Raw genomic sequence first — 20578 nt, 5'->3', positions numbered from 1 at the left:
AATCGGATCTTACATTCAAGACAGTTAATCTTCAAATAATGTAAATTGTTTTATATATTTTTTGTATCATTATTGAAGAGAGAGAGAGAGAGAGAGAGAGAGAGAGAGAGAGAGAAACTGTACTCCTAGATAGTTCGAATCATTTTTATTTCTTTAGTACATTTATGAAAGTGTCTCGGGGTAAGGAAATTTTACCAATCATTTTCATTTTCTTTTTTCCTTGCGCTTGTTGTGCTAGCAATTTTTTTCTTCTGGTAATATCACCTCCATACTAAACAAAGGGACAATTTGAATTTATAAAAAAAATATTTACTTGCAGCAATCACACACATATAAAGGTGTATATATCAACTTACTAATTTCGCTGTTACGTTCTTTTTGTAGGGTTTCAAAGTTTCCCTCGCTATCACTTTACTTTCTATCACTGCTTGGATAGCTATTTCAAAGAGCTGCCGAGGAATGGTTTCGAGAAGCCTGACGCATAATTTTCTACCCGTTGGCAAGGCCTTCTTTTTGTGTACAATAATACTCAACTCTTCTACCAGTTTTCCATTCAAGAGAAAATCTAACTAAAAATTATGTAACGAAATGCACAATTTATCGGGTCTGTTCTTTATAGCGGCACTGCTGAACTGAGACAAATCTATTTTATCTCGCTCTAATTTATTGCACCGGTTCAACAGTGCATATATCATAAGGATAATTCGCGTCGGAGTATATGTACCTTGGTTATGTCAGACGATTGGTAACCATGATCTTCATAATCGAAACTAGCATAACCAGAACTTATGCTTTTCAAAGAATCGTGGAAGTCAATGATTACTTCGCTCAATGGCATTATATATTGTAGGGCGAGTCTGTCATTACCAATAGACTTGTTCGATTTCTCAACGCCTCGCTTTTCTCGACAAAGCGACATAACTTGATTCACATATTCAGCTGTACATTTTACAAAGTATCGATTACTCTACAAGTATCAATAATAAGAGTAAAAACGTGTGCAATGATGTTTGACATTGATATATTTTCAGGGCTGAGAGAATCACAGCACAAAGTTATGTTTATCCAATGCGTAAAACTTGTGCTCACTGAGCAACAAATAAGTTTCGTCCGGAGGGTAAGGAATGCTTTCATAGCTTGAAAATATATGTGCGTTTACACATACCTGGTGTTATAATGGTCGCCACAACCATAGGCTCGTAGAATTCGCTGACAATCTTCCTATCCGGAAAATGCTCTGGATTGTTAAAAGTTACCGTATCACCTTGATATTTCTTTATATTTTTAGCACCAAATATTTTAGCTTTGTGCGTAACTCCAGGTGCCGTAATTATCGGCTGTGCTCCGTATTCTTGTTCGAGACGTTGAACAAATACCTCCATATGCAATAAACCTAAAAATCCAATTCGCCATCCTTTTCCAAGCGCAACACTGCAACATGCAACGCGCTTTTCGTAACAATAATATATGATAGGATCGTAGGGGAACATAGATTTTTACTTATCAAAGGTTTGTTTCATGTTCCTGCACTGGCAATGACACAGGCAGTGCAGGAACAAATTTCCAAGTAGTGTGTTTAATACTACCTCGACTCCATTGTGATGGCCACAGCACTGTCGTTCAAAGCAAGTTTGTCGATAGCCGCTTGCAAAGAGGCAAATTGCGATTGATCCATCGGATATACGCCAGCAAATACCATTGGTTTCGGTGGTTTGAATTGTTCCAAAGGCTCGACGGAACATTGTTTCAGGTATAAAGTGTCTCCGATGCAAAGATCCCTAGATTTCATATTACACGAAACAGCACCAACTTGTCCTGCAAATCTAGACCAATACTCTCAATGGTGTGTGTTAGCATAAATTATTAATTATTAATTATAAATTATTAATTACATTACGTATGTGACATGGATTTCATACTATAGTTCCAAAGTTGCGGAAAAAAACCGTTATTCTTCCTTTCAATTTTTTCGCGAATTTTTTTCGTTCGAACACATTTGAATGATTTTAAACGAATTTTTGTATCCTTGGGACAGAAATGGAAAAGTGAGTTTTCTTCCAAAACTTGCAAACAATACATCATAGTAACGTGTGTTTTTTGTAATATGCGCGCGATATAGGTGATTGTTATTCTGATGAAACAAATCGAAACATTTCACTTGCGTGAACTCACATTGTCTTCACATTTTCCGCTTCAGGTCTGAGGAGAGAAATACTTTTAATTTCGTATGACTTCTCCACATGGAAAAAGTTAATGTTTTCACCAATGGATAATGCTCCATCTTTCACATAAATCAAGGAAATGGTACCCTTGTACTTGTCATACCAGCTGTCAAACACTAATGCTCTAAATGGCTTATCTCTGCACACTATAGGTGGTGGAATCTTTTCGATCACAGCATCCAGAACTTTGTCAATCCCAATGCCTAACTTGGCAGATATTTTTATCACATCTATGTTATCCACGCCAAATAATGCTTGTAACTGGTTCTGCACTTTATCAGGATTGGCATTTTTCAAATCCACTTTGTTGATCACTGGTATAATTGCAAGATCTTTTTCACGCGCTAGATAATAGTTTGCTACAGTTTGCGCTTGAACACCATCGTTTGCATCAACCAACAGGATGACTCCTTGACAAGGAGCCAGTGATCGACGAACCTCTGCTGTAAAGTCTACATGACCAGGTGTATCTATGAGGTTGAGAAGATAGTTTCTTTTTCTGTATGAATAAAACAGCGAAGCTGTTTGAGCCTTTACAGTAATGCCACGTTCTTTTTCCACTTGCAAATTATCTAGAACTTGCTTGCCGGAATTTACTTTTATGGCACCTGTTAATTCAAGCAACCGATCGGCGAGTGTACTCTTACCGTGATCAACGTGTGCAATAATACTGAAATTACGAATAACTTCAACAGGCACATTGTATTCCACATCGGCTGTTATCGACAACGACGACGAGGAGAAACGCTTGATCCAACCTCTAAAAGAAAACCTTCTATCATGATACAGCTATTATATCGTAAATTTTATCGTCACAATAGAGAATCTCTCGTTGAATTGAACAATGTTTAATTGAAACCTCTGTTTTCCAAGCACTCTTGCGGTGAGAATAGCACGAGTGAATAGCTCGTTGTTGATGAAATTGCACAAAAGAGTATGCATTGTTGTACATATTTTTTTTATGTGTACAATGACTGATCAAACTATACCCATGTGACAGTTTTATCGTGTTCATGGGATAGGATAGTTTCTTCACGATGATCGTTTTTAGCGATTACCAGGTTACAGGGTGCAACGAAAACTATCGGTCCGTTCTTTTTAACTGAACTGGTGCAATAAGTTAAAGGAAAACAAAATGTACTTACTGTGCACAGACTGCGTTCGGCAATACACACTGGGGCACGTTCGGGTGAAATATAAGATCCGATATGCACTGCCGGTACTGAATCTATAGTATATGTAACAGAAACTATAGATTTGCAATGTTGGCAGTGAATTTCGGAACTCAACCAGTATATACGTGAATTATAATATGAATTATATTTCGTCTTTCTTTGCGATTTGTGAATTTTACATGTGTTTACGTTAAAAATATAAATGGAGGAAAATAACGGACACTCGGATACGTGAATCGTTACAATATTCGGATGCCTCACAATTTAATGGGAAAACAAACCGCATTCCCATCAACGATTCTCTCTGTTCAAATGCAACGAAAACGATATATTTTTCAAATGAACCATCACGGCCGATGAAAAATGAATCATTTATAACGATGTAGAGCGAAAAACATCTTGGGGAAAATGAAACGGCATTTTATAATAGTATTTGGGAAAAGTCTTGAAGTCAGCTACAAGAATATGAAATAAAAAATAAGGGTTTTCATTTAAAAGTTGTTAGCTAACCTTGAAAAGGTCAAATCCGTATTTTTATCAAATGTCCTCCAGACTATACAACTTTTGTCTGAAAAATATTTGTCCATGACGAGTTACAGAAGAGATATTAAAATGCATTATTTAAAATAGGACATCATATATATGTACATAAAATAAGCAAAAATGAGTCCTAAAAAGGATCCTCAAAACTCGATGAAATTGCAACGACTCTTTACTTTGCAAGTTACTTTTTCCAATAATGAATAACGAGTTACTTTTCAAAAGTAACTTTCTCAACCTAAACCGAGAATTACAAAATTTTGAGCCTTACCTAAATATATAGGTAAAAATCGTTATAATTAGAACCATTATAATTAATCTATTATATTATAATTCAAAATTATACCGAGAGAAAAACATGTAAAAGAAAAAAAAAAATATATTTATTCGGTGAGTACTGATAACATACTTAAATCTCTGTAAATTCTTTTACTTAAATAGAATAAACGATTGCTTTAATGAAAAGCTACAGATTTAAGAGCATGTATATATTTTTCGCTTCAAAACATATTTTCAGTTTAAAAATATGTTATTGTTATTAGTTATAAGGGTGATTCATTTTAATCTTAACAGGCAAATATTTCGAAAAATATGAAAGATATGGTGAAAACGATATAATTCTACGAAAAAAATGAAGCTGACCTTGAAATGATCTTAAATGATTGATTGTACAACGAAGTTAACGTCACCTTCTTATGTCCCCCTCTAAATCCTACAACTTTTATCTGAAACATTTTCCCACGTCTTCCATATTTTTCACATTATTTGCCCGTTAAGATGACTCACTCTGTATATTAATTGTTCTGTTATTAAAGCACCGAATAAATGTTTTTTTTTTTTAGATATATTTTCTCTCTCAACGTGTACGTGTATTTTCAATACTTACGAAGTTATGTACACGCCTCCATACGGTACACACGTACCGTATTCCTTCTCCAACACCCTCACACCCCATCTTTCAAACAGCTTAAGGGTAGCTCGCCGGCGCGATTCAGCGGGCTGGCGATTGGTCAGGGCGCGCGGCCAACCAGCGGCGCCGTTTAGACGCGTTCTACCCGGGCAATCAGTGTGCCGCTGGTCGCGTACCTGTTCGGGTCGTTTTCTTTATCATCATCGTCGCGTCGTCTTCCGCCAGTGCCTCGCGAGACCTTGGAACGTTTGCTCTCTCATATCCTGCTGAATGCCGTCCGGGGTCGATGTTAAGGGCGGGCGCGACTATGTTACGGAGATCAGCGGCGAGTTGACGCGTCTTGTCGCCGCGCTGTCTGCGCCCGCAAGACGAACGTGAGAGGGTCGTCAACCGAGTGTGATCCACCTGTTCCGATCGATAGTCGTCGTCGTCGCCGCTACTGATGCAGCCGCTGCCTTTCGCTCCCGGGACCGTCACCGCGATCTTGTCGCGCAGACCAAGCGGCAGATCCGCGATAGGATATCTGCACGCATTTTACTCCTTTTCCCTGTTGCGCGACACTTCTCTTCCCTGTCTGTCCCGTACTGAATCGCTGTGCGATAAGGAGAATCGAGTTCCTCACTGCAGTCCCCGTCGATCACAGTGCTGTATTGCGAACGCGTCTCCCTCGTTAACAGGTGACTTTCTAATCTGTAACGCGATTGGTAGGTACGTTTCAATCACATTTACGTTTTCCTTTTCGCTAAGTTATTACACAATAAGAGATTCGAGCGATATCCCGTTCACTTGTATATTTAAACAGCGGGTTTTTTTTTTACTTTTCCCCACGGCTTTTAATATTTCACCGGGGAAAATCGGTTGTTAAATTATAAAATGGGATAACGAAAGAAAAGTAGTAAAATTGTACTATGGAGGACAAAAACTCGAGAGAGAGAGAGAGAGAGAGAGAGCGCAAATGTCGAGCATATTACTTTTTACGTGGGATTTTTTTAACATTTCTGTGAAATACTAATTTAGATAGTTGAATGTCTTTGATTTGATGTAATTTTTCCCGCGCTATTAAGCGCACTAGCCCGACGAAGAGTTTTTATTTATATTTATGCGATATGCTTGTTGACCCTATATCGCCTTGTTATATTTACACAATAATCGTGATATAAATATTTTGACATGAATCTTTAACATTTTCCGTAAATCCGCGTCTGCTTAAAGTTGATAGAAGCAACGTTGCGCGGAGAAAAGTTGTCGATCCCCCTGTTTTGCCATGTCCTTTACCGAGACATTGGTTCATCTCTTTGGTTATTATTAACAACATGATCGCGCGCGTTATATATATCATTCATGCGACGACGCTCGTTTAAATGAATATAAGTCAATTCGACGGCTCTGGCCGCTATTACCCTGGTTCTTATCAGTGAATTTCGAATCGATTGTCAAAGTTTTGGCACGGTAACCTTTCGGGAATTCCGAGTCATCGATTTTTACCGCCTGCGATATTTCCTCGTCTTTGCCGGGCTATTTTTGCAATCTTCGCGACCCCGAAATCTAGATCTAAAACGCACAGCTTCAACACACAGCGGAGAAAGAGAGCACGCCCGTGTCTTACTAATAGTGATTAATGGCGCATATGCACGCCACAATTGAACGGGTTTATCCTGAGATCGCGAAGAGCACTGTCTGTCCTCTCCTCCGTCGTGATATCCATCCCCTCTCAAATCAAACAGGCGGAAAATAAAATGTTCGTAAACATGGAATAATTCTCTCCCTTCCTGAACGGAAGTAACTCCGTGCAAGCACGTGGCGCGAACTTAGTTGTCGTCCGTTTCACCGCAAAACTTAAATGGATTCGGAAAAACTACATCTCTCTTGAGCGCGCGCGAATTTTCATTCAAGTCGCGAGCGTTAATTAACCGACATGTCGTCGATGAAATAATCCCCGTGTGTGTTTACTCGCTCGCAGCACGCATGCACACACAGACGCTCAGTACGGACACGGAATTAATTACCCGACCGCACATAATCAATAACGCGTAGCATGTAATTAGAACGTTAAAAATACCATGCTTTGCATTACACACCGTTATTAAGCAAACGCGTTTGTTGTGCCGACGACATAGTGTGTGGTGATGCTCGACGAGAGAGAGGGGCTTCACGTGGCGAACATTTTGTGCAGCGCTCGCTCGACGAGATCAACGAGGAAGGTAATAAAACAGCGGCCGAGAGAGAGAGAGATGAAAACGACGCCGGGAAACGTGTCAGCGATGGTGTGACCTCGTGTGACCACTGTGTATAAAAAGAACACGGGAAGTCGAGAAGGTGGTGGTGGTGTTTGCGAGGGAGAGGAGGGTGCGTCGTAGGTTTTCGACAATTTAGCGGCGGTAGGATCATGGCAACGCCGCCGGATTCACCGGGACCGGAAGAGGCCTTCTTCGACTTCGAGAGCACGAGGGCAAGACAGCAGACCACCAGGCCGGTGCCCATAGAGGAACTTCTGCGACAAACCAAGTTCTCCCGCCAGGAGATCCGAGTTATGTATCGAGGCTTCAAGCAGGTACGTCAGGTCAAAACATCGCAAAGCGAGAGAGCGCTTCTCTCTAGATTTTATTGCACTCGCAGGTAACTCACGCGGAATTGCAATATCTGCCGGATTTATAATATGTGTCGGGAAACCTCTGAGCAATAAAGTGTCGATCAAAGTCCAAAAGTCGTAATAAATGGCTACATCTGATAGCGCTCGGAATGTCTTTTGTTAGAAGTTATGTCACAATTTAATGCTTAGAGCAAAGGGCTCACTACGTTGCGGTAGATCTCACTACTGTTGCAGAATTTTTCATTTCGCTGGAGAAACGGTAGTTTTACGGATCCGCGAAAGGGGAGAATGCAGCGACACCTTAAAGGAAGGAAGCTTCGATCATTTCATTTATTCGGAATATATTGAAAGAGAATCACGGGGAAATTATATTTTTACATCTTATCATTTCTGAACGCTGAATATTCAGCGCGTGAAACATTTGTCAAACCTCGCTATATAACCCGCATTGTGCGCTAGAAAAACCATTAAGCGAGCGGAATCAGTCGTTCGCAGCTTTCGTCGCAGCCGAGATTTTCCGTTTTGTTCATCGTCGCAAGATTACAGCGACATGTGCGCGCGGCGGTGGCTGATATCGTGCAAGCTCTCGTATTTTTAACTCCCTCTTTATTAAAGATAGTCTCGCAAAGTATTGATCATTCACGGACGGCCCACAAGAATTGTGTTAACGCGGTTACGTAAATGAATAGATTACTGCGCTGCTGGACGAGCGATTATCAATAAAAGGTATTTTCTTCCAATCGATTCGTTGCGTCATTCTACTAGTGCTCATTTCAAACTTTATTCCGGCCATTTTTCACGTCCGAGTTGCAACGCGTCGATGAGTAGGATCCTCATCTCAACGATATCCAAGCGTCGCGTGATTTTCGTTCCGTGTTTTTTTTCTTTTCAGCATGGCAACATGCGAGAGTAGGACGGTAAAAGCGATGAGCGTATAAATTGCGATAACAATGTGGGAATGACTGTGGTGGGCGCGAGGCGTTTACGTATATCGATCCCTTTCGAATCTGTTAAAAAATGCAGTGCTTGAATTGATTGCCCGCTATTTCAAAGCAAAGTTTCTTTCAAGTATTGACCTGTATGCAGATGACCTTTCAAGTAACATATATTACTTTAAAAGGCTTTATGTAAAAGATACAGCATTTCCTTTCAAATTTGTTCGCTTGCTCTAAGTAGTCGCGGCGATACATCGCGCATCTATTCTCGCTAATAACGCGAAATTTTACAAAATGACTTAGAGTTTGATTATACATATTTTATATAGTTCGGCACGCCTTATATATTCCCTTGATAAAATGTTGTTTTTAAATAATATAGATAACAGAACGTTCTGAAATAGCTTCGTTCGTTGCATCCGCGTGTTACGTAATGGAGCTTTTCATTCATATCGAAGTGGGCCCGCGCATATCGATATCGGATCTTCAGGCGGGCTTTGCGGTGCATAATTTTTCGCTGACGCACAGTTCGATGAAGCTCAAAGCCGTGCACGCTTCGAAGTGGTCCGTTACTTTCTCGTGAAATATTCACGCGGTTGGTGGCGGCGGCGGTGGTGGTCAGCCAGTTGTGTGGTCTCTTCGCGAAGCTCGTCAATGTAAATATACCCGCGGTTGTTTCATATATCCTACGATGCTATGGTGAATGATATATAGGTGATTCGAAAGGGAATCGTTTGAGAGGGAAATATACGAACTGTCGCGAAGAAGGATTCATCGTAAGGTCCCATATGGTGACTCTTTTGATATACTTCACTTTCTAATTAAATGTTAATTAAATGCTCTTAATTTCCATTCGCGTAAAGTCCGAGATGTTATCATTGCGCATCATTGCACACCTTCGGTGTGTGAATACATATGCATTCTCAGTCTTGAAGGACGTAAAATCCCGCCATATTCCCCTTGATGATGCGGGATTTTATTTCCGACTGGACGTCCCTTTTGCATATCGAACTTCTCCCGCGGCAACTATTCGAATTTATTGCGATTATGCGGGGGAATAACGTTCCAGCAGTTCTCGGAGGTGGTTGGAATACGCTTCCCGAGTTTTCGTTCGCGTCATGAGACAGCCGTGATTGCGTTAGGTTAGCATATATGCGAAAAAGCTCGAGTGTTTTGCATCGGCTAGAATTATTCTACACGTCGTGCTTAAATTTGAACATACGTTTGTGGAACGTCTCTTTGGAGATTCACTTTTACGTTAATATTAAAATAAAAGTACGAAACAAGCGCTAGATAAAACACATGAGACGTCGTCGCAATTTATATCGGCTGAGATTTAGCATAATGATTATTACATGGTAAAAGCGCAAACGCGAAACAGTGGTGACCTCTTGTATATATCGATCGGTTCCGGGAACATTTCCGCCGCTATGTAATCGCTAACAAACGGCGTATTGACGCACACATCGCATTTAATATGCCGTATATACCGATGAAAAGAAATACAATCGCGGCAAATCTCAGTCGCAAATATTTCATCTCACGGAGAATGAATAGCATTACGTCGCAATTCTCATGCGAGAAAGAAATATAGAATTCTCAAGTGAAAATACTTGCTTCTTTATTTTATCTTTTTTTTTCTCCACTGATTTCTCATCATATTTCGCCGCATTATCCGCTTGCTCCGTAAGAAAAAAACATTGTTCTGCAGGTGCGCGTCTTTATTTCGCTGCGATTAAGTTACAATGGAATGGAAATTAGCACGTGAGCTAATCAGAACGTTCGAAACGCTGGGACGTTTAGCGAGGAACGCGTTCATTATTCTTGCGTCTCTCTCCCCACTCCTTCCTTTCCTCCCTCGACCGTTGCAATCTAAACAGGTGGTCGCTTTTTCCTGAGCTATGCTACGTTTATTACTTTCGAGGCTGGATTTATTAAACGTAAAATAAGGAGAGAGTACGGCGACCGACCGATTATTTTCAGGTTATTTAAGACGCATAAGGTGCGCGTAAGTTATCACTACTCGGGAAACGTACGATTTATAGGTTTACGGGGGACCACTTTCAAGATGTAAGGAAAGTGGATTTCATTTGTACGAAGTTATCGTGTTTTATCGTTCGCTATTTGTGTCTTCTCTCGAATAACGATGCACTTCCCCTTATCGGCGCGTCCTTGAGAGTCGAATTTATTTTGTACGCGCACTTTCTCGTATATTAATTCGACGATCTTAATTTTTTACTCGAGTCGAGCACCTGAAGAGTTTGTCTTCTGAATATTCCTATTGATATCAAAATTATAGCCGGCTCGGTTTGTCTTTCCATTTATTAATAAGCGGCTTTCCAGCCGAGAAATCCGCGAACGTCACTCCTCTCCACGTAGTCTCGGCTTTTCAAGGATGAAATTTCCTCTCTTCGCAGCCGCCGGCCGTGCTATTCTTCACCGTCTTTAATTCGTAACCCTCTGACCTCGGCACTTTCATGTCCTGACAGTTGTATTTCTGACAAATACAATCCTCCGTACGCGTTTACAATTGTTACGCGCGCTTTCCTTTTCCGGAAGTTTTAACGTCACCGCTTGCGCGAAATAATATCTCCCGCGAACTCGAAATTAATCACACGATCGAAGACTTGTTGGGCTATTTCGGTAAATTGGACGTTCGCGTGTCTCGAACAGAACATGTTAATTGCTGCTTCTACTACCTTCTTCCTGAAAAACGCATCAATTCTCTCTCTTCTATTTGATTTTTCAATGTTTCGAGATTACGACGACATCCGTTATCCTCTGATCTCTCGACCGCTTTTCTGGCACACGATGACGCGGAATTTCCTTTCGCCATGTACGTCATGCATACCCGTGTCGTGTTTGGCAATGCAATTTCCGCGATTTATCAGGACAGGAAGAAGAGTCTCCTCCATGAGCTACGCCCATCCCAATTCTCTTTCTTACCACAAGAACTCCGTTTTCCAGCAGAAATGTTGTCGCAATCGGTTTTAAGGACTTCAACAACCTTTGCCTTTGCAATGACGTAGTAAGACTTTTATGAAGCATTAGGGCCAGCTGGTTATCTCTATTTCACATGTAACCTAGATATTGAAACGCCGGCATCTCTCGACTTACGCGAGATTATATACGTACGCCACAACATTTTCACGAGAAAGTCTTCGACGATAAGCCGAAATTACGGGAAACGGGCGAAATTTCTATGCTGCTTGATCAAAGATAGTCCGCTTAAATAGATTACTGTAAAACAACCTATTTTCACGCTAAATGGAAGTATACATTATTATTAGAATTGAAATCGTGCGTGTTATTTTAGCTCTTAGTGTATTGCAGAATTAACAGTTTAAAATATATATACAGCCAAAATTTCGGGAGAGAGATTCGTGTCACGCCAAAATCACCTCTCTCGATAATTATTCGTAGTCTATCCCGAAAGAATGCCGTAGCTGAACGTAACACGGCGCCGTGAAGTTTCGCACATGGCTCGGCACGATTTACGATTTAGCCACACAATGGAACACCTCATAAATGGCGCGATCTTAACGGCCGATATTATCCGTTCACCATATTTTTCTCAAATTTTTTTTCCCTACGTGTTCCAGCGGATGGTCGAGGGGAAATAAACAAGCTCCTCTTCTCGACTCCTCTTTGGCGAGGCATTGTTCGTAGCCGCTTTTATTTACACGCCGCCGAGACATTTTCTTTACAGTCCGCCGCTTTACGTACGAGCTACGGACGTTTTCTTTGCGTTACCGTGGCTATTTTTCCATTTTACGTGCAGCAGCGTAGAGCAACGTTTGTAACGTCAGTATTACTCAGGGCCGACAATGGTATATTCGAACATTTTATTAGGACTCATTATATATAGAGATAATATTCGATGCAATCGCGCTGTTCGTGATTGCGTTCTGTTTCGGCCGTGGACGTGATTTATTATAAATATTTTCAATATTATTAAATCAAGCTGCTTCACTGATTATTTTATACACACGTCATGAAATTCTCGCGTGTTACTTACGCGATGACTGTGCAAGCGTTCGTCAACAACGAACATTGGGTTCAAACATTAGGTCAATGTAAACAAGTTATATTTGATAAGAGACAAGTTCCGTCCTATCAGCGAAACGTTTCCTACGTTTCGTTATTTTTGAATTATTCAAAAAATAAATAAAACATAATTAGACGACGATTAGAAAGTAATGACTAACATATGAAAAATGAGTAGAATACGTCACTTTATTATTATCTATGAAACGCCAATGGAATGTAATGAGAAATAGAGAGATGGACTCTATTGCGGTAAAGTGACAAGAACTTGACTAGAGTAAAATGTTTTCTCGTAATTATATCAATATCAGCCGAAGATAAAATTAAACATAATTAACGCGATACATCGTCCAATTTAATTGGTTCTCCTGCATATTATGACGTATTAATTATTGTCGAAGTTTTGTTGTGCTACAATCACATGTACCATTATTTCCGTTAGTAACGATGGCGTCTTAATGGCGATAGAATGAACAACAAAGGCCGATTTCCATTTACCCGCGTAATTAACCGCGCCGTTAATGAATATTGCCCATGTAGTCCCGGCTTCTAGCGCGAAATGCCGGAATAAACAGCAGGCGCTCAACGGAGGTCTTGTCAGCGTCTGTTTTCAATCTGGAGAGAAAATGAGAGCGAAAGAGAATAAGAAAGACAGGCCGACCGACAGAGAGAGAGAGAGAGAGAGAGAGAGATAGAGGAGGGAGAAGCGGATACATTAAACGAGGGAGGGTAGCTGCTGTATCGATCTTTCCTCTCCTTCTTCGTCCGTGACGTCACTGACATACCCCGAGAGAGCAACGGCGGTGATGATACGCTTGTCTTTCGATCACTCGCGCGACAGAGATTTCTCGGCCTCTTCAGCCAGTCATTCATTCATAAACGATTCCGCTTGCGATATTTATTTAGGCGAGTGGCGGTATCGGTCGCGTATCAGTCGCTTTGGTCAGACGTGTTTAACTTTCCTCCACTTTCTCTGATGCGACTGGCGTCGGCGAGCTAATTGGATACTGCCGTCTTGCCAGTCAGCCGACTGGCGTTTACATCCTAGAATACGTAACGTTTCTCGTGACATGAGAACGTTTGACTAGGAGAATCTGACAAATCTTAGAGAAAAAGAAAATCGTACGTAAGTAGGTACGTATCTCAGATGCTTCTTCTTTATTAAACGTCCCCCCAGAAATAAATGGTCGTAATAGGTCATAGGATGTTATCGGATTAAAGAAAGATTATTCTCTTATTATATTGGTCAACAAATTCCGTATAATATATCATTATTATATAATTTTATTATTATATAATTTGTATCTTTCTTGAGAATTTCTGGTTTCTCCATTTATGTTCTCTATTCACGTATTGGGATAGAAAATGACGATAAAAAAATTATTAACTCCACTTCAAGAAATAAAGGCTATATGTTAATTTTTTGTAAATTTATGACATTTGATATGTAAAAATAAAATAACAGAATATATTTTTACTTCAGTTTTTCATTTTCATGTTTCATATAAATTAAATTTCCTTTCAAATATTACATTAGATGGCTTTTCATATTCCCAACATAAATACAGTTATAACTAATGATTGGAATTCGAGGTTTTCATCTTTCTATAGGAAATTAAAACACATTTTTCATTCACAAACTTTTGCAGGACTTATGTTATATACACCAGTTTGGAATAGAAAAATAACTTTCAAAAAATTCTCTTTGGTCATTATTTACTATATTTTGGAAATTAGAGCTTTTTTGATTTTAATTATTATATTTGTGATTAGCACCATAAAGTCAACTATATAGTTGACAATTTAGACCGCATATCATTTTGACGTTTTTACAACATCTAAAATCGAACTCATCAAAATTCGATCGTCCCCTTCGTTCCGCCTCTTCGAACATGAGTCAAGACGAGGAAATTTAGCTATTATTCTAAATGATATTATGTGTGTAAGAAATTTTTTACAGGAGTCGAAGAAAATTGAATAATGCATCAGAAGGTTAATTCTCGCTGTAAAGCGCGTCGATAGTATCGGCACGCGATGGCGAAGAAGCCGCGCAGAATTTTAGGACGTATCGATTCGACGTAAAACGGCCGCTCGGGAAGGGGTTGTATAAATTCTGTTAAATTTGCGGGCTCGCCGACTATTAACTTCGAGTGTACATATATCGCGTGAATGCGCGTACATGCTATGTTTTCCGTTACGTGTACTTGCGGTAGTAAATTCATAACATGGTTACTACCACCGCGTCCTGTATTAGGAGCCGCGAAATTTCTCCGATAATTCTTACAAAAGACGTTATTGTGAGAGGGAGAGAGAGAGAAATATCTTGATTTTTTTCAAAAAAAATAGTGAGTAAATCTACAGTATTCCCAAATAATAATGAATTATAGAGCAATCGATAATATGCTATATTTTATTAATAATAGCGGCTGTTAATTAGGGTTTAAAATGATCTCAGGTGATCGTTTACATAAAAAAATTAAGCGACTACTTCCAGGTTAATGGCATGTTTGCGAAATATTAGATTTGACGTTAGCGCTATGCGTTTAATTTTAGTCGGTGCATATGCGCTTTTCGTGTATATACGTGTGTTAAGTTCGTAAGGTACACTTTCCATGTAAACTCGTGATCGCGCTATAACTAGTGGATACAGCCGGATTTCCTTAAATAGATTTTCATATATAATTATTGGCAGTCTTGATCTTTCTTTCTCTTAAATTCGAAGCTTTCTTCAGATTTACGTTACCGGTTTCGATTTTGTCGGTTTTTCATATTTCTCTTCTAATCAGTTTTTAAAGGAAACTTTGCAAATTGCTGAAACTCATGAATTAGTTTTTCCAAAAGTATAAACGCGATGTAAAGATGAAGTCAAAATTTTAAGCCATTTTTCCGTCTTCACTGTCAAAGTAGGTTCAAAGTATATCAAAATCTTGACTTGGGAGCATCTTTTCTCTGTGGCGTTTCGTGAAGAGAAGTAATTGAGCCGCCTTTGTCGAAAGATCCGAAGTATAGGATAATTTTTTTCTGGAAAGAACCGCGTCCAACCTCCATTCAATTCGTTGAGATCGAATCGGTCGATTTCATGAACTCGTCCTCTCCGAGAGAAGAGTTTCCTCGAGCTCATGCGGTCGTTTAAACAACGGATTTCCCCAGACGCGTGTCTATCCCAGCCAGATTGCCCGGAGTCGGAGGTCGGCAAGGTTGCGCGAGAACATAAACCGCGGCGATTTCTGGAATACCAGCCAAGGAGCGGGAGGAGGCGAAGGGGATGGTTGTGGCTACCACGCCCCGAGAGTAGTATCCACGGTGGAAACTTTATTTTCGGGCTTGTGAAATATACATGATATCGCCGAAACGGATAGACGCACGCGTGGCCGCGTTTTAAATACTATTTCGCACGTATGTGCAGTTGCTCCCTTGTTACACCGAGAGCTAAGGTAAAATGTGTGTTGATAGCATCTTAGAGAGATTCGCGTGGGTTTGCGGTGACAACTGGGTCGACGAGTCCACGAAGAAATATAAGAAAAAGAAAGACACGATGATAGATCCTTTTTCACTGATTCTCTCGCTTCCTTCCTTCGTTGGGCGAAGGAAGGAGAACGGCTGGGATCGAAATAAAAGCCGCAAATAAGTGTGGCCAATGTAATTAATATTGATCTACACCAGATTCGCGCGAATTTTACTCACGCCACTTATCTATCTAGAGCGTTACTAGTGATCGTGCATTTCCTTGCCGAAATTGATTTTAAAAGGGGCATCGAAAGGGGCTCTCCGTTCTGTCGCGATGAAAAAGCGAAGGAACTAATTTGAAAGTTGGACCAAACGTTTTACCACAGACATATGTTTATATCCTCCGTTTTGGACGAATGGCTACTCAAATATCTCATGAGCAATGTATTTTAAAGAAAAATGTTTTAGACAAAAATTGTAGGATTTCGAGAGTGACATAAGGTAATGACCTTAACTTTGATGTGTGATTAATTCAAGGCCATTTCAGGTTCAACTTATTTTTTTTAACCAATAGTAAGAGAGTTCCTCCGATATTCAACCAAATATAGAAATGATATAAGCCTTTAAAGAACTAATCGGATTACTTGTATATTATTCTTAAGACTATAAACTTTAAAGCAAAAGACAAAATTTCGATTTTTTGGAAGTGGTAGCAAGATGGTCTAATCTTTAAATCGACACTAAAATATGTGTTATTTGTACATATATATTTTGTTTTAGTACCGATTCAGTACAAAATAACAAATATGTATATGAAATAACAAATATGTTAAATTAACATACGGATATATTAAACATTCGACTGAAATTTTCAACAAGGGCCGATTTTAATATAAATACACAATGTGTATTTATTATACTACGCGAACAAGCGGCGAATTAATTATAGGCAACGTGAAATTTTTCGTGTAATACTTGCCTTTGAATATTATATGTTACTTTTTGCGCGCATGATCGTTTACAGGTACGATGTGAATTTTATCGCTCGCACAACCATGGGTTCGCACTACTCTTTCGGCTATTTATTCGTTACGTAGACATATACGATCGGCCGCGATTGTTTGCGTACATGTCGACGGACATAGAAATAATATAGAAATTGTTACTCAATAACAGTGTAGACGGATTATTCAAGATCGTCCTCTGACTTCGTTCGCAATGCGATCGTCGCGCGCTTATGTGTAATAAAAGGAGACATTATTATTATATGTTAAAGGAGTTCATATTACGTGTGTTTTTTGATCATCGTCACGTATTTCTAAATTCTTGTTCGGTTAATCGTGGTTGTTTAATCGTGTCGACGATCGCTATTTCAATAGGTGGCGAAATAAGATATCGTAATATTTGAGGAGTAATTGTAAAATATCGGCCGACGAACTTATCGCTCTGCTAAACAAATATAATAATATTTATGAAACGCATTTCACGACAAATTATTCAACACACTGAGAGGAAAAAATATCTAAAATATAAAACTTATAAAATCTAAAAAATATTCTTTGTAGGAAGCTAGAAAATTAAAAAGAAATATTTTCTCATTTAAAAAATGTTTCCTCAGTGTAAAAATACGTATGCTGGTATATAAATATGTTATTAGTATCCACCAAATAAACGTTTTTTTAATATTTTAAATATTTTTCCTATTGTTATATTTTTTCTCCCAATGTGTTAAATAATTTGTATGTGCTTGAATATTATCGTATTTGTTTAAGCGGAACGACAATTTTGCCGATTGAATATCGGTATTTTTCAATTATTCGTCGAATTACGTTCAGTTGGCCGAACCGTCGCGCTTTGCATTCAGAATTATTTATTAATTATATAATCTCTCCACCCTCTCCCCCTCTATCTCTTTCTGAATATTTTACGATTTCTCGTATTATTAATTTATTAAAGATATGACGGGACAAAAGGAATAAAACAAATGGAACATATCCGTTATATCGAATTTATTTGTCGTAATAAGCGCTCTACACAAGTTTTATTTGTTTATTTCCGAGAAATAGTTTTATCGATTGGTGGAATCAGGGCTGAAAACTCTCGGTAAGTACCGGTGGGCTCTTCTGGATGCGTCGCTGCCAAATGGCTTCTTAAATTTTCCATGATCAAGTGAGCTCGTTTCTCTCCTTCTCCTTTTAGTAACAGTTGGGATACACTCGAGGAATTAATTTCGTCGTCTCCTTGTCTGCAATAGCGCAAAATATTGAATTCAACACTGCGTTGTATTTTTGCGTGCTGTATCGTGAGAGGTGTGATCAAATCCCACTGAAATATTTCCCATGTCAGAGAGTTATTACACTCCGCGAATATATGTGTAATAACAGGTAAATCACGTAAATTAAAATTGAATATTTAATATTCCAACGAATTGTCGTGCTCGCGCGCGCGTACGAATGCATAGTTATATATAGGATAGACCGATACCACAATTGTAAACGAGTTTCTAACGGCAGCTCTTCCAATAACTCTGATATAATTGTTGGGGCAAAAATTCAGGATATTTTTGGCCTTTTAATATACCGTCAATAAAGAAAGGGCCAACGATTCAATTTTGTAAAATTATTCGTCGAAGCTACCTTAAATTTTCAACGGACACGGAATTTCAATGATGTTTCTTTCAATTACTTATCTATAGTTAGCGAAAGTCGATTCATCAATAAACAATATCCTTATATAAGTACTGCAATAACTTTTACCGGCATTGATTTGTCCGCCAGTGGATTCACGACATCTTTTCAAGAATGCCGGTTCAACTTTCGGAACTGTTGTTACGGCCTCTTATTGTTTAGCGCAGCGATGCTTTTTTGACGAGACGCTGTTTTCTTCTTCTTCATATTTTGTTTATTCCTGAACAAACGTAGCGCGTTCAGACATAACGATGATCGCGATCAAAATAACAGTGGGAGCGATGCTTGAGAATTCAATGAGTTCTATCGAGTGGAAAGTTATTTTACCCGATGATCAACGCCCTAGTCTCACCTGTACGCGCACTCGTTGATTGAGTATTCCGATTCTTTCGAGAACTTGCACATTCGCCCATCCAAGTGGATAATGTACGGGCAGGATTCCACGGCTGCCTCGAAAGACTTGCCAACTGTAACAATTTTATTGCCGTTCTTATACCGAAGTAGACATTTTTGAAGGATACGCCAATTTATTATTAGAGTCGTTGAATATCTAAGGTCAAGCGGTGCGGAAATACCGAGTGTAAATGGCGCGATAGTTATCCAAATTGATTTATTAACGTGAACTTTGCCACCGTATCCTCAAGAGTGTATCAAGTTTCTGTACCGATCGGTCCAAAATCGTTGTTTGACACGTCGAGATGTAAGGCCTCGAGTTTTACGCAACCGGAGCAAAATACCTCGGTGAGCGCTATGCCGGCGGTCGAGCTCAATTCACAGCCGCTGATGTTCAGTGTTTCCAAACTTTTGTTTCTCACTAACACTGAAAATTGAGAGAATCTCTGAATAAAGTAATTGTGACTGTGATTGATTGATTTTGTCATAATACATAGAATGATACTTCGAGAAGATCTAAAAAAGTAATCACGTTCAATGGTTGACAACGTATTTTCTAGGAATTTTTATTCATAAATGCAGAGTTCGGGCTATTATTTCAATAATGGGTATGCGCATGTATATATCATGAAAATATATATCTTCAAGAAATCATGACGGTGATTTTGTCGCGGTAATAGCGGGTTTTATTGTCCTTTCGTACGTTTTTATACATAATGGGAGTTTTAGTCACGTTTTGCCTGCTGTAATATGCGATTTGTATGCACGTGCACGTCGCGATTTGCTAGTCGGGCTCACATTTATTTAAATAATTCAGAATGTGCTTATGCCGATCCGCGAGTCGATTTCGCTATGCTAATACTCATGGGGGAGGAATTGCACGGGACTGTATATTCAATTCTTTAAATTTCTTGGGAATAAAAATTGCGGCTTAGCACAGCGAGATCGGATGATGATTCACTGAAAAAGAAATAAGTTTCCCGATGCAAAGTTTATTGCACGGACGGTAATTAAGTCAAACTGAATAAAAATTGAATTAAATTAACAATCTGACGGGGGGCTGACTAACAATTGAAACTGAAGAATTGAGTTAGCAATAAAAGTTCAATATACCGCTTTGCCAAATGTGTCTATCGTGGAAACTAAAGGCTAATAAAAACACATTCTTAATATATGCGGAGCCTGCAAAATGTAGTTTTGATGTACATTTGGTTTCAAAATGGTTTGAGCATTACATTCTTGATTTTAGAATGCAGCTGAAGAGGACATATTTCTTAGAAATCTTTTACTCAACATGTTTTTGATTAATTCCCAAAAGTTAATTATAGGATTCGAATTATTTTTTCCTATTTGTGTATATCGAACAATCGTGCCAAATATAAAACTATGAAGAAAAAATTGTTGGACTATGAATTCTATTATAATAAAAGGAACGCGAGAAGGCATTTCCGTGAACTAAGCTTCAAGAAATAAAATAGATAACAAAATTACGTTCTATAGAATTTTTCTTTATACAGACCTCGACCTATCGCTTCCCATGTGCTCATTATCTCATACAGATTAATTAATTTCTCATTAACTATTGCGAAAATTGCAAAATAATATGGGACTTTTTAGTTCACCTCAATCTGT

General features: G+C 39.0%; 2 protein-coding genes across 13 annotated transcripts in view; one reads left to right on the top strand and one right to left on the bottom strand.

Annotated features, from left to right (window-relative positions):
- Nucleotides 1-138: 138 nt before the first annotated feature.
- Nucleotides 139-3340, bottom strand: LOC106742109 (translation factor GUF1 homolog, mitochondrial). Its single transcript, XM_014614742.1, has 7 exons — nucleotides 3082-3340; nucleotides 2173-2982; nucleotides 1587-1823; nucleotides 1166-1431; nucleotides 725-939; nucleotides 357-569; nucleotides 139-271 (listed from the first exon to the last, which is right to left on the bottom strand). Exons 1-7 carry the CDS (start codon nucleotides 3162-3164, stop codon nucleotides 146-148), a joined length of 1950 nt encoding a protein of 649 aa, XP_014470228.1. The 5' UTR covers nucleotides 3165-3340; the 3' UTR covers nucleotides 139-145.
- A 1655-nt stretch (nucleotides 3341-4995) lies between these two features.
- Nucleotides 4996-20578, top strand: part of LOC106742164 (Kv channel-interacting protein 1) — a 27704-nt gene continuing 12121 nt past the window's right edge. Inside the window, exons 1-2 of one of the 12 annotated variants that reach the window (XM_014614859.1) lie at nucleotides 4996-5524; nucleotides 7021-7398. In XM_014614859.1, the coding sequence (XP_014470345.1) occupies nucleotides 7234-7398 (165 nt within the window). In that variant the 5' untranslated portion in view covers nucleotides 4996-5524; nucleotides 7021-7233. The other 11 variants (XM_014614856.1, XM_014614853.1, XM_014614858.1 and 8 more) reach the window with 11 other exon arrangements.

This window comes from Dinoponera quadriceps, unplaced genomic scaffold (genome assembly GCF_001313825.1).
Source record: "Dinoponera quadriceps isolate SergipeBrazil2010 unplaced genomic scaffold, ASM131382v1 scaffold676, whole genome shotgun sequence".
Classification (NCBI taxonomy): Eukaryota; Metazoa; Arthropoda; class Insecta; order Hymenoptera; family Formicidae; genus Dinoponera; species Dinoponera quadriceps.
This window is presented reverse-complemented; position numbering and strand designations above follow the sequence as displayed.

Excerpts from the sequence above, each read along its gene's own strand:
- LOC106742109 (XM_014614742.1), bottom strand. The coding sequence starts at position 3,164 with ATGCATACTCTTTTGTGCAATTTCATCAACAACGAGCTATTCACTCGT. Across the intron at positions 2,983-3,081 it reads AGAGTGCTTGGAAAACAGAG|AGGTTGGATCAAGCGTTTCT; the intron begins GTTTCAATTAAA and ends GTTTTCTTTTAG. Across the intron at positions 940-1,165 it reads GGCGACCATTATAACACCAG|CTGAATATGTGAATCAAGTT; the intron begins GTATGTGTAAAC and ends TAAAATGTACAG.